Source organism: Embiotoca jacksoni, unplaced genomic scaffold, assembly GCF_022577435.1.
Source record: "Embiotoca jacksoni isolate LCO1_2020_lvr unplaced genomic scaffold, fEmbJac1.0.p SCAF_30, whole genome shotgun sequence".
Classification (NCBI taxonomy): domain Eukaryota; kingdom Metazoa; phylum Chordata; class Actinopteri; family Embiotocidae; genus Embiotoca; species Embiotoca jacksoni.
In genome coordinates, this window is record NW_027185382.1 from 2,904,262 (window position 1) to 2,917,343 (window position 13,082).

At 40.4% G+C, this 13,082-nt stretch overlaps 1 protein-coding gene across 3 annotated transcripts in view; it reads right to left on the minus strand.

The window, feature by feature from the left end:
• LOC138207034 (neural cell adhesion molecule 2-like) overlaps nt 1-13,082 on the minus strand; it is a 233,042-nt gene that overhangs the window by 38,567 nt on the left and 181,393 nt on the right. For all 3 annotated transcript variants that reach the window (XM_069164020.1, XM_069164019.1, XM_069164021.1), the window contains exons 6-8: nt 11,771-11,888; nt 5,897-6,066; nt 884-1,029 (exon numbers count right to left, since the gene is read on the minus strand). In XM_069164020.1, the coding sequence (XP_069020121.1) occupies nt 884-1,029; nt 5,897-6,066; nt 11,771-11,888 (434 nt within the window). The remainder of the gene's footprint in view (nt 1-883; nt 1,030-5,896; nt 6,067-11,770; nt 11,889-13,082) is intronic.

Consider the following 13,082-nt stretch of genomic DNA (forward strand, 5'->3'; position numbering starts at 1 on the left):
ATGCACACATTGTTTTATTCGGATGCTGTCAGACAATCAAACACTGGTGATGCTCCAAGACAGTTTCTCCTCATTACTGTGTTTGTTTACTGCTGGATAAAGAGGAGTATAATTCAGGGGACACACATATCAATACAAATAAACTCCTTCCACTTTGTAACATAAAAGTTAAATAAGAGGAGGGTCAATTCCACTTGTGATAGACCACATTTACACACTTACATATGATTTAGTCGTGCCCTTCGTTGCACACCGTTTGGCTGGAAACCTTTAATTAAATTTTGCATTGTATTAAGATTTAATTTGGACCAACTGCAATCACAGCAGTGTTTGGGGCCCAGGCTCTAACTCTGAAAATCCCTAAATACAAAGCAGACTTTGTTTGTTACCTCACTGGCTAGACATCAGATTCCTACTAAAATGGAAATCATCTGTACCCCCCTCTCATTCCTCATGAGGACATTTTTTTACTTCGCTAAAAGTGGAAAAATGTAGATGCACTGTAAATGGTTCTCTTGCTATTTCTAATTTAATAGATCATGTTTTTTTTACATATGCTCAGGAGTTGGTGTCTGCTGCTGGTGTCAGTTCTTCTACCGCAAATAAAAATCCAAATATGATCCTAGGAAATGCCATTTAGATGCGTGTATATGCATGTCTGCAAAGTTTTGTCTGTTCTTACCCATATATGCTTCTGGTATGCCAGTGAATTTTCTATATATGCTTCCTAAGTTGTGTCCTATGTACCCAACACTTGGGTACTGTACTGTAAGTACTGTACTGTAAGTCGATCCCACGCTGTACGATGATGCGCACAGACACGCGCACACACACACACACACACAAACACACAGAGCCAGATGGACTTCCTGGCAGCTTCTACCTTGTCTCCGTCCACGAAGGCCTGGCCGTCGCTGGCTCTCCTCCAGGAGATGTCGGGCAGAGGCTCGCCATCAGCCACACAGGAGATCATGGCGGCGCTGCCCTCTACGGCTGTCACGTTTTTCAGCTGGATGATATGGGGCTGGACTGGAGGCCACAGAGGACGAGGGGTGGGGGAGGAGGAAGTGAAAAGGAGAAAAACATTAGATACGTGAGTGGAGAATAATGAATTGGAAAGTCGGGGGGAAGGGTGTGAGGGAGGAGGGGGAAGTGAAAGGGGGAGCAGGAGAGAAACTGTCAAAGATCTAACTCATAAGGGAGAGGAGATGAAGGCTATACCATGGGGTTTAAACACAGAACTGATGCATGACTTTGGTGCGGACAGTATAGGCCAACATCATTTATAAACTGCCCTCACACTCTGCAGGCTAGATGTAGTGGGAAAGAATGGCCTCTGGCCTATTTTGCACATATTCTGTGGCCTACATGACAACACTAAACAGATTTTGCTAAAGTTAGAAAGAACAAAACCACTGTTCCACCTGTTTTCTTTTAAATAAATATAGATTTTTATCTGGAAGGATGCCTCTCCAGCACAGTGTGGATTGCTTATAGCGCGGCGATAAGCGCTGGAAAGCTTGCCGTTGGGGTCCGGTCCCCAAGCGCCTCCACCTGATAAGATGCTCTGAGCAAGCCCTGAAACCTGATGCATGTCAAGGGCACAGAGCATGTCACATGAATCATGGATTACTTATTTTTTTTCTCAAAAACCACACTTAAGTCCTTAAAAGGGTGGTTGCAAAGTAGCACGGCATAAAATCCAAACGGAAAAGGAAAGTGAATGGAAAATAGTAACTAATGTACTGAAGGCTTTTAACACCACCCGGGGGGAATCGTGGGAGTGTTTGGCAATTTCACATGGCTTCAAGCTCGGGGTGGGGGAGCTATCTCCAGGGATTTTGGGAGCTTGTCAAAACATGGGGTCACACAAGCATACTCAGGCACGCGCACACACACACACACACACACACACATATAGTATTACTATACTATACCTGCAAGGATCTAAAAATAGAAACCATTCAGTCATTGTAAAACAAGCCATGCTAGTTAAACTACTGAACCCAATCTCAAATCAAATTTAGAGTTTATTGTGAGATGGTTTGATTTTACTAATTTTTATAATTTTTTTGAATGCAAATTGTTCTCCTCTTTTTACATCAGACATTGTTTTGGGAATAAGCCAGTGTTATTCTCTTTGACAGGAATAATAGATCAAACCACAAAAATTGTCTCCTAACAATAAATTCCAGCACCAGCACTAACAAACACAAACCCCCTAATGAGTGATATTGTCGGCAGCTGAGTAAGAAAATCTTGTTTTTGCCAGACAGCGCAGATAGTTTCACTTGTTTCTACAACAAATCATCTTACTTCAAAACTCACGCAATCTGCTTGATTCTGTTTTGTGTGAAGACAAAAGGAAGCTGCACAGAGAACAAGTACAATGATTTCAACCCACTGACAGATGTTTTTCTTGCTGTAAAGCTTCATAATGAGACTAAATGACTTGTAGATGATGATTTCTGCAGAGGGGAAGATGTGAGGAGCAGTTTAGAGGACCGACCCTATTTATTATTAAACCTAGACAGCTTTTTGTGTCAGAAATATGTGGATGTAGAAAAATTCAAAACGATGCCACTCCCAAACACACACACACAGATAAAAGTGTTACTGTACTGAGACCGGTCTGAACCAGTTCTTCATCACCACCTTATCTGCAGCTGTTCTGCCCCAGATGCCCTTCATCATGCAAATATTAAATGGAAAATGTCTCATTTATCAAGCATGGTGCAAAAACCACTCTGCGGGGAACATTATTAATAACGCATTATCTAAAACATTTCAACTCCAAGCAGGAAGGAACTGAGGGGCGTTCGTGTGCTAAAGGAATCAAATCCAGAATGAATTTGACCTTCTAGGTTTGGGGTATTTTTACTGACTGCAGCTGATTCTTTTCAGTTGGATTTGTCATTTTAAATGAACTTTTTTAAGTTTCTCTTTAACCCAGTGTAATTAAAACCCATGGCATTTTACTCTTTTATTTGTTAATAACTATAATTACACTTTATTGTATCAATTATAGGTATTATAATAATTATACTTGTAAATTATGTATCAGTGTCAGCTCTGACAGTCAAAGCGTATAAAAAAAACAGGCTCAATCTTAACCCCAACCTGTGAGAGAGCCATTAATGTGTCAGTAAAGGTGAGAAAGTGACATGAATATGCAGTTTGACTCATTGTTTGCTTGTGAAAAACCAAGGAGGTTGAGTTTTCTGAGCTGCTTTTCTGAGAAGCCCCTTTATGCAGCTAAACAGTATTGTCATGCTATTTGGTATTACATAAAGCTCTTATCCCGCCCACTGACAGGTATCAGAAGGCAAAATATGGTGCTGACTGTATCTGATAATGATAATGAGTGTATTTGTTATTTCAGGTGTGCACAGCCACGAAGCAAATGCCAGTGTAGATTCTCCTGTCATACCTGATACCGCTTATATCTCTGCAAAGTTTAAAGGGTTTAACAGAAATATCCACCGTCAGACGCTGTTCTGTCATGATATTAAGTATCATCAGTCTGTGATTTCCATTTTATTGCAGGCGTTTTTTTGCTGGAGAAAAGTGATGTCATTTATTGTTCCTGCTGCTTTGATCTTGTTCTGCTTATGTTTTCCGTAAAGAGCAGAGAACAGTGCACTCTACGATCTGTTTTCAGTCAACAGAAAGAGAACAAGGCCATGATGTGTTACGCCAACTGGTTCAAATTACAGTACGAAAACCCATTAAAGAGGATGCTGTACTTCTTAGATGACCGACGAATACAAACTGCAGCTGGCTGCAGAGGACTGGAATGATTCTGTCAGCAGATAGATGTGCATCTCTTCTACCTTTGAGATAAATTTCTCCCTGTATGACTGCTGATCATTGCTGGCAAAGTGTAGAGTTTAAAAAGGGGCTCACTTGCTCTTTTACCAAAACCTGACATTTACGGTTGATGCTACAGATAGCGGAAAAATATTCTGCTGTCAAACTGTATTGTTGACTGTTGTCAACATTTAGGTGTGGAGGCAATGAAAAACACACCAACAAACAGCAATAGCTCAAAATAAAATGTGATGTCGCAATCGCTGGCAGCTCTGAGGCTGAAATTAGGCCCTGCAATGCTTTGACCCACATTAACTACTTATATTAGCCTGCTAAGATGCTTTTAGTGCCAATGTAACATCCTGATTGTAAGCAGGTGTCATGTTTAACTTGGGAATGTCATTAGTTTTTGCAGGTCACAAAACAGTATGAGACAAAACTAAATTTGGACCTGATGATCATTAAAGCCATTACAATTCATATTGAGGTGAACAGTGTGTGTTCATGGCAATTGTTGAGATGATTCATGTGAAAGTGTTACCCCGGTGGCACTAGAGGAAAAGTTAGAGCATCACTAAATTCATAAATGTCTGCACAAAATTTCATAGGAATCCACTGACTAAGTGTTGTGATATTTCAGTCTGAGCTAAAGTGGTGCAGCGACCAGCCAAGCGTCCCTCAAGCCCCGCTGCTAGCATGTCTAACCGGGAAATGCAGCTTTTCCTTAACAGTGAGGATTTTTTACTTTTTTTCCTACAGCAACACATGACCCGCAGCCCAAAAAGCAAGACAAATTGACATAATCCCCGAAGACTGACAGACTTTTGGCATTTACAGCTCAAGGGCAGCTATAGCGGCTCCCCACGGCAGCCGGGAGGCTCACTGCAGTGACTCTGGCCCCCCCTGATGTAAAAATGTATGAAAAGGCTTCAAGCAATTAACTGCCACTTTAGCCCATTCTTTTAACTCCTGTATTTTATGGAAACCCGATCTGTGAGAGTGCTGATACTTAAAAAAAAACACAATACAGGAAACAAACCTGCCTGATTGTAAATATGAAGCACTGGCACTCACAGGGGAGTTACAATGCCTCAACATGAGTGAGGAACACATACACACCTGCGCAACACATACACACCTGTACACAACCTAAATGCCCGGTTTTCCTCCCGCCTGCGCTGTCAAGGGTAATAAAACTAACTTACAACTGCGTTTCCCCACCGCACAGTCCAACGCAGAACTCCTCCCTCCCCTTCAACACCTTCATTTAAATGTGCATTTTGAAGAACAAGCGCTTCACATCTCGAAAGGATGTTGATGACTAGAGCAAAAATCCCCATCCATTTTCATGAGTGGAATCCACACTATCAGAGTGATCTGTGAGGAAATAACCAGCAGTATTGTGAAAATATAAACCGTATTTTTTTGGTTTTTATTGTTTTTGTGAATGTAGTAATTGAAATATAAAGCAATAAATGAAATACTTCTTTTCAGGAGAAATATATCAGATTGATGCAGCTGCTGTTGGTGTGGGCTGAGCACCAATGCCTTTGAAAAACAGTTTTTATGAAATGGGATTTGTGGAGGTTCTTACAATAAAGCTTTATAGATCAACATAAAACACTGTCATGGACAATGCTATTGCATTTAAAAAAATCTGTGGCAGTGCACAAAATAGCAGATAATAGAAAAAGGACAACAAAAAAAAACCATTTGTAGCGATAGGAAGCTTTTGTATGTGATGTCAGGTTTGGCTAAATAGAAGAAAGAAAATTGGTTACATTTATTTATTCATGCAGATAGTTTGGGTTTTATTTTGTCTGGGTTTTGACATATTTTGTGCTGCCACTCCCGCAAAATGGAGGTAAATGAAATTTGGATGTTTATACTAAAGAAATAGTCCCTAAGAATACAAGCATTTAAAAAAAAAAAACTTGAAGTCAACCATCTCAGCTGCTGTGGCTAATCTGTACCTCCTTCAGTGCAGAGATACGATGCAACCACTATGACTGATCATCCTGGGCTGTTTGTGTTTTCTGCTACAGGTTTCTAATGGACTCAGATCAATAACTGTCAAAATCCTTACCAAACACTTTGAGGAAAAGCTCCCTCTCCTGAGATCCCGCCTTGTTGGTGGCCTTGCAGGTGTAGGTCCCTCCGTCGCCCTGTCGGATGTTGCGGATGGTCAGCATGCTCCGCCCGCCTTCCAGCCTGTTCAAAATGAACTGCTCTGATGGCTCCAGCTGCTGCCCTTTCCTGCACAAGTTCAAAGCAGAGGCCGCACATGAGCGAGGAAGAGGAAGACATGGCAACCAGCTCGCACCTGACGATGACCTTCCCAAAACTCCCACAGCAGCAACGTTTCATGATACAGATGCTTAAACACTGCACTTTGGGTGTCGACTGATCCACTAAAAGAGAGGCTACGTGCAGACAGCTGGGCTTTGAAGCTATTTCTATCTATAGCACATAAACAGGTGAAACTATGACAGCACCTTTTTATAGAAACTCTTTCAAGCGTGATAAGAGATTTGTTTTGGATAGACATATCGCACGATAATTGAAATAACGACAGTTCAATGAATCATTTGCCTTATGTCATCGAGATTCCTTACACGCTGCAACTTCTCAAACTCGGCCGTGCGGAAAAATATTACCTTTGTATTCTCACCGAGTGTTTGAGTCCCGTTAGAGCTCACCTGTGCTGTTTGTCTACATTCTGTTATGGACTGCAGTTCAAATGACTCCTGTGTGCTGTGGAATACAGTGCTGACTTCATGTCTTTTCTTGTTTGACTCTGAGGGGAAATTAGTCAGAAAAAAGCAACTGCTAAATTGATCCGTGTCTATATTTAAACTTCAGAGCATAAGCATAATGGTGTGAAGCAGGTTTGCTGCCTCCCCCCTTGTTTATTTTCAGCTTACACCAGCTGTGTAATCTATAAGGTTCATGGGATTGCTTAGTTTTGGGGGAAATTTGACTTTTTTCCCATATTTACACAGATTTAGACCACCTCATGGGTGCTGTTAATGCCATCTGCATGCAGGTTAAAAAATAAGATTAACTCAGTTTGCTGAATGTCAATGGGATTAAACAGCATCAACACCAGGTAAACACACATACAACTCCTCAAAAGATACATGGAAGGGTCACTTTTTAAAACACATTTCTTCTGTTAACACGCACGCACATGTTTATATTCTCACAGTTGCACCAATCATTTCTTTTCTTAACAAAGGGTCGAATAAATGTGCAATGTCAAGTGGTTACCATGTCTTTTAACATATTGTGTTTGTTTCACAGCATTTTCTTGTTTTGGTTCAGTCTCAACAAAATTTCCAGCAGAAAGATCACATGTAATTAAATTCAGTCCTCAGGTTGCACACGCCACAACTGGCACTCCTGTTTGTTTGTTTTTAATCTTCATTTTACACATCTGAAATAAATGGCAACAGTGCATTACCATTTTAACCATTGCAATTTTTCACATTTTCTTTTCATTTTAAAACTACAGTAGGTAATTTGCCCCATGGGTGTAAAACAGGGCATAGCTGATCTGATGTTTAGTTGTTGCAGCTTTTGCAGTAATATCATTAGAAATCTTATCAATGTGCAAAAAAATACTGTTTCAACCCTGAAAAATAAAATATGCGTATGAAAACACAATTTTTATTTTTACCTGCTCATTCAAAACAGTTAATGCCCTCAATCTGTAACTGGCAACCTGTTTATCAACCTTAAAAGCTACTCTTTCAATTGAATTCAAAAGAAAAAAAGAACACAGCTCAGAATAATGCACGCCTCTAAATATACTTAGAGACTCCTGGTCTACATGGTCTCATAGTTTCCCTATATATTCAGTGGGGAAAAAAAACTAACAACAACATTATTTTAGGGATTTCAAATGACTCACACACAAACACACGCAAACGCAGTAATACTGTGTCTTGACGCTTGGTCCCAGCCCAACTGTATTGTAGGAAAAGTGAGAGTGAGGATAATTGAAAGTCGACGGAGGAAACACCAAAGCCAAGTAATAATAACTGTGGTGAGCCAAAGAGGAAATGAAGAGAGGCATCATCTTTGGAACGGACAGTGCAGGACGTGCTGCAGCACTGAATGTCATTATACTGACTGACTGCTGACAGGTAGGCCATTACCCAAAATGCACAGAGAATGAGGTGGAACCTCACTGACAGGAAATGCAACTGGGAGGCTGCAACACGCTTGCAGGGGTGAAATGAAAAGAAAAACTAAATTGGGTTGTGATTTGTTGTTTATGCATAAGCTGAATCCTTTGTTGTGATGTACTCATTTGAATTCTGTCGTCTCGGAGTGACAAACAGGACTTATTGACCTGGGAAATGAAGGAGAAAACGCTGAAATGTTTGACAGTCAATGGACATTGCCGAGCTTCTGTACAGCTGAAGTGATGTCTCTGAAGTACAAAGCAGCGGTCTGCCTTTAAAAAGTTCTTTACATTTCATGAAGCCAGTATCATAAAAAAAAAAAAAAGAAGAAGAAAAAAGTAAGAGCATTAGAGGGAAGTGGAGGCACCGAGATTTTGTTTTTAAGTTGAGGCTTTGCAAAATGCTAAAACATCCGAATAATAAAACTCAGAATAAGTTATTTTTGGGGCCGTCACAGCAGCATTTTAAACAGAACAAATTCACTGATTTTAGTGGAGTCATCCACCTGGCTAAAGTGACTGTATTTTTTTTTGTGTGTCGGTGAACTCTGAAACACAATTTCATGCCTCTGACCAAAAGCAAGCCACCTGACACGGACAGATACCACTGAAGCAAGGCCTCAGGAACAGTGTTGGGTTGTGCTGCAATTTTAGTGAAGCGCTGTTGTTGTGTTGGCACCCAAACAGCGTAACTACAGCTTCATTATGCAATGCACACCGGACCAAACAACATTTTTCCTTTTAAGATTCAAAGGGAGGTACAACCCAAGCGCACGACGAGCATTGGGTGGAAAGTTAACAAAAAGGTTTAATTTTAAAAAAAGCAAAGCAAAAATCTGTATTTTTATAATCCGAGTATGATGACTTTGGTCCAATAACATCTCTATAACAAAGAAATTAGGTGCCATCTTTGAACACAGTATCCAGTTATCCATGCTTTGAAGGAACAGGAACTGTTCTGAGTCCAAAATGGAGGACATTAACAGCTTATTAACTGTGTTACACCATCAATCTCCCCTCACAGCGTGACCTGTGAACTGCTCTGCCAATGAGATTGTAGCCAGTTAAAAGGTAAGTGTTCAAACTTTGCTGTGAACTGCCATCATGCTGGCTGACTGTGAAGCAGCTAGCTGGCTTTGCTGCACTTTTAATTACCCTTTAATGAATTAAATCATGTACAGTCGTGAAAACAAAAGGCCATGGGAAATAAATACTTCAGTTCAGAGAACGTGTGAGGAAGGCCGGTAATGGGAAGCTGTTGTGACTAACCAACTTGTGCATATTACTGGAGTGTTAGCTGTGCGCTCCAATTACCACAGAAGATGCGACAATTAATCTTGTTGGTCCACCTTCATTTCGTGCAAAAACAACTGATTCAAATGGAAGTTTGGAAGCTGACACTGCGAGAGGAGAAAATCTGGTCACAATCAATTGCTTTGTGTGCCTTTAACTATCCTAAAACATCCGAGTGTCAAACTTTTGGACCTTTCTGGAGCTTTCATTCTAAGTAGGTGGATAATATGATCAAGCAGAATAAGGAGGTGTTTCATTTCAATTGCCTTTAGTTAAAATGACCACGTCAAACATAAGTCAGTTTCCTATCATGATTAAAAAAGAGAGACTGAGGTAGTTGTCGAGGAACAAAGCTGTCACATGGATTGTCTCAGTGTGAATCAGTACATCAGCTCTCCCCCATCGTCACTCTGAAATTTTCTGCGTAATATAAGGCATGCTGTTAAATCATTAAAATCACATTTTCCTGTTTTGCTCTGTTGCTGAAAAGACAAGGTGAGACACCCCGGAGTAAATATAATTTCTGTTGTTGGGGCTGGAAGCAAGAGAGCGGAGATGAATGAGGCTTACAAAGTTGAGGTTGTTTCCAGCTGTGCAGGCGTCTTCAAATTTTGTTTGTACTTCGCAAAGTGATGCACGCTCCTCGTTTTTTCTGCTATGATCGACTTCAAACGACGGCATGTGTGCCTAAAATAACCTGCTGCGTAGCGTTGACTCAATTACTTTGCTTGAGTAAAAATGAATCGCACACTAATGACATATCAAATAATTATTGAGCAGGAAAATAGCAATTAATAAACTTTACAACAATTTAAGATTGTTCACCGATCATTTAACTGTATTTAAAGCTAGTATATTTTTCTAATAAAGTCAATGATAATAATCAGTTCTTTTCAAAAACTTTAATAATCAGCTACAGCAAACTTTTTTTTAATTGGCAATACAAGAATGCTGAAAATAAAAGCAAAGTGTAGGTGTTAAAGATTTTACACTTTCTGTTGCTGTGTCAGTATGTCCAATTCAGAGCTCTGTTTATTTTACAAGCTGCAGTTCTTTGTCACCGTGTCAGCTTTAGTTATACAAAATCAGATATGTGCTTTGCTCTATAGAAAAAAAAAATATCAACAATAGTGATATTTTAAGGACAATGTGTTTTCTCTGGTCACTTCCAGGCAGTCATTGATTTCAATTCAATTCTGCGCAGCATGAAAAATAACTTACAGAAACCCGCCTGAGGAAGATAACCGGTCGCAGTTAAAACCGATGTCTGATGTTTTTTTTTTTTTTTGCCAAAGCGATCACCGTTGCTTGGTTATGCAGTCGTATGTTCAACCTGACTTGATGTGATTATCAGGAAACCACAACTATAAAAAAATGTGATGCATCACTTCAAGAAAGTTGCTTTAACTGGATTTTGACTGTGCAGTAATAATCCACACTGTAAAAATCAATACAGTATGTGTGCTAAAGAGACTCAAATATATGTGTATATATATATATAAAAACTCCACTGCTGTAGCTCATGAAGACAAATTAGCTGAAAAAAATCAGAAAAGCGCTGTCGGAAAAAAGGTATGAACTTCATTGGAATGCCAGTAAAGTGTTATGAATAGATGCTCAGGTGCAAAGAGCTCGTCACGATTGCCTGCCGAGTGGGTGCAAGCTAATTACTTGACGTCGAGCTGGAGAGAGGATAGCGGGGTGTCGAATGCTCTCCTGGTGCAGAGTTTCCCTCTCTTACTATGTGCCATGTGATATTATTGTGTGGCTGCTGAGGGCCATGTGCGAGGGCGGATTACAAATTGAAACTGTGAAAGAATAACTACTTGATCTGCAACTGAAAAAAATATCACAGCTGGTTATACATTATTGAGGCTTGTTGCATGATCTCAAGGTAATACATTTTAAACACATGGGCACCAAGAAAGATGAACGCCTTTGGGTCTATTGTGAGTAGGAGCAAATGCATGATTTATTATGTAGAAATATGTTGAATCCGCATAGGTAAACTTAAATGAAGTGATTTATGACACCATACAACAACACTGTGTCCTTGTGTTTTAAGCATTTGGACTTTTGGGTTAGGCCGATTTCAAATGGCTTGGTTCAAATTCATCTTGACTCTACTTCTAACTTTGTGGCAACGGTTTGCGTAATGCCCTTTCCTGTTTTAACACGACAATACCTCTGTGTACAAAGCCAGGTATAATGGTTTTCCTAGTTTGGGGTGGCGGAATTGGTTTGCACAGAGCCCTGACCTCAATCAATACTTATGGGATGAATTGGGACGCCAATGAAAGCCAGGCCTTATGTCTGACATCAGTGTTGAACCTCACTAATGCTCTTGTGGCTGAATGGGGAGCAAATCCCTGCAACCGGGCTTCAAAACCAGCAGCAGATTCATTTTTGTGGTTTTTGAATGGAGTCATTTGGGTCATCATTTTTCAGGGTTTAATGTAGTGAGGATGCAGACAGTACCTGTGCCATGTGACCACAGGGTCAGGAGATCCAGAGGTGATGCAAGTAAAGGTGACTGATTCCTGGTAGTCAGCTGTGGCATTGAAGGACTGCTGGAACACCGACAACACCGGAGGGACTGCAGACATGAGATCAAAACAGGAAACAACACGTTAGACCTTGAGAGGTGATAAATTAATCTAAACGAAACACGAAAACCTGACTCTATCCTACTAGAAATTTCCATAAAAGTGAATGCTGGAGGTTCACGTTTTCATAAGGAATAAATTGGCCTTGCGAGTGGCCTGTAAGCACTCACAGAAAATGCTACTTCTGTTGGTAATCCCACAGGGATTTCAAATAACATTTTGACCCAGCTTTAGTATAAACACAAAGGAGCCGAAAACAGCGATGTGAAACTGTAATGCCATTGTGTGATTCAGAAATGCTCGGCTAAATCCATACAAACAATGGCAAGACAAGAAAAATGTCTTTCAACATCAAAAACAACTGTACTGTCTGTAAAAAAAACAAAACAAAAAAGCACTTCTCTCTTCTGAATAAACTGTTCAATTGATGTAAAGTGCTCGAGCTCCAGCAATTGTTCCATCTTGTCAGGCCAATTTGTGCCGCGTCAAAATCAGAAGTGCTGTGATTTTAAGGTGATGTTCGGTTTGAAGGACATGCAAACCAAAAGAAGGAATGCAGGCATGTAACAGCATCCAAGACCAAGAGTGAAGAGCAATTATATCTAACATTTTTCAAACAGAACCATGAAAATAAATCCCCTCAATGAATATTTTATAATGAGGAAAAACATCATACACATAGGTACGAAAACAATTATAATCAAACAAAAGAATACTACCGTGTTTCTGTGCTTAAATGTGGTGATATATTTGTCAAAAAATGTACACACATCATATAAACACAGTAAAAAAAAAGAAGAAGCAATATTGATAAACAGTAGAGGTCTTGATGACTTTATCAGGGGTATATATGGTGAGCGCTGTCAGGAAGACGCAGCGTGTCCCTGTCATCCAATCAACCGAGGACTGTCATCTTGTCATTCAGTACAAGGAGAGCAGAGGGAGAAGCAGGCCCGGTCGTTTCTTCGCTCTCCTTTGCACTGACAAGGCGATGACAGCCTCACGGCACAAGCATGTTTATCGGGCGACTGAATCCATTTCCGAGCCTGTATTTTACACTGTTGCTGCTACTCCCACCGTAGCTGCCCTGCCGGGGCCGTGTCCAATCCCGGGGAATGATTAACCATGTTTGGAGCACATTATTGGAGCTCTGGAGTGGTTAGTGTTCCAGTTTGCTTCCGCTG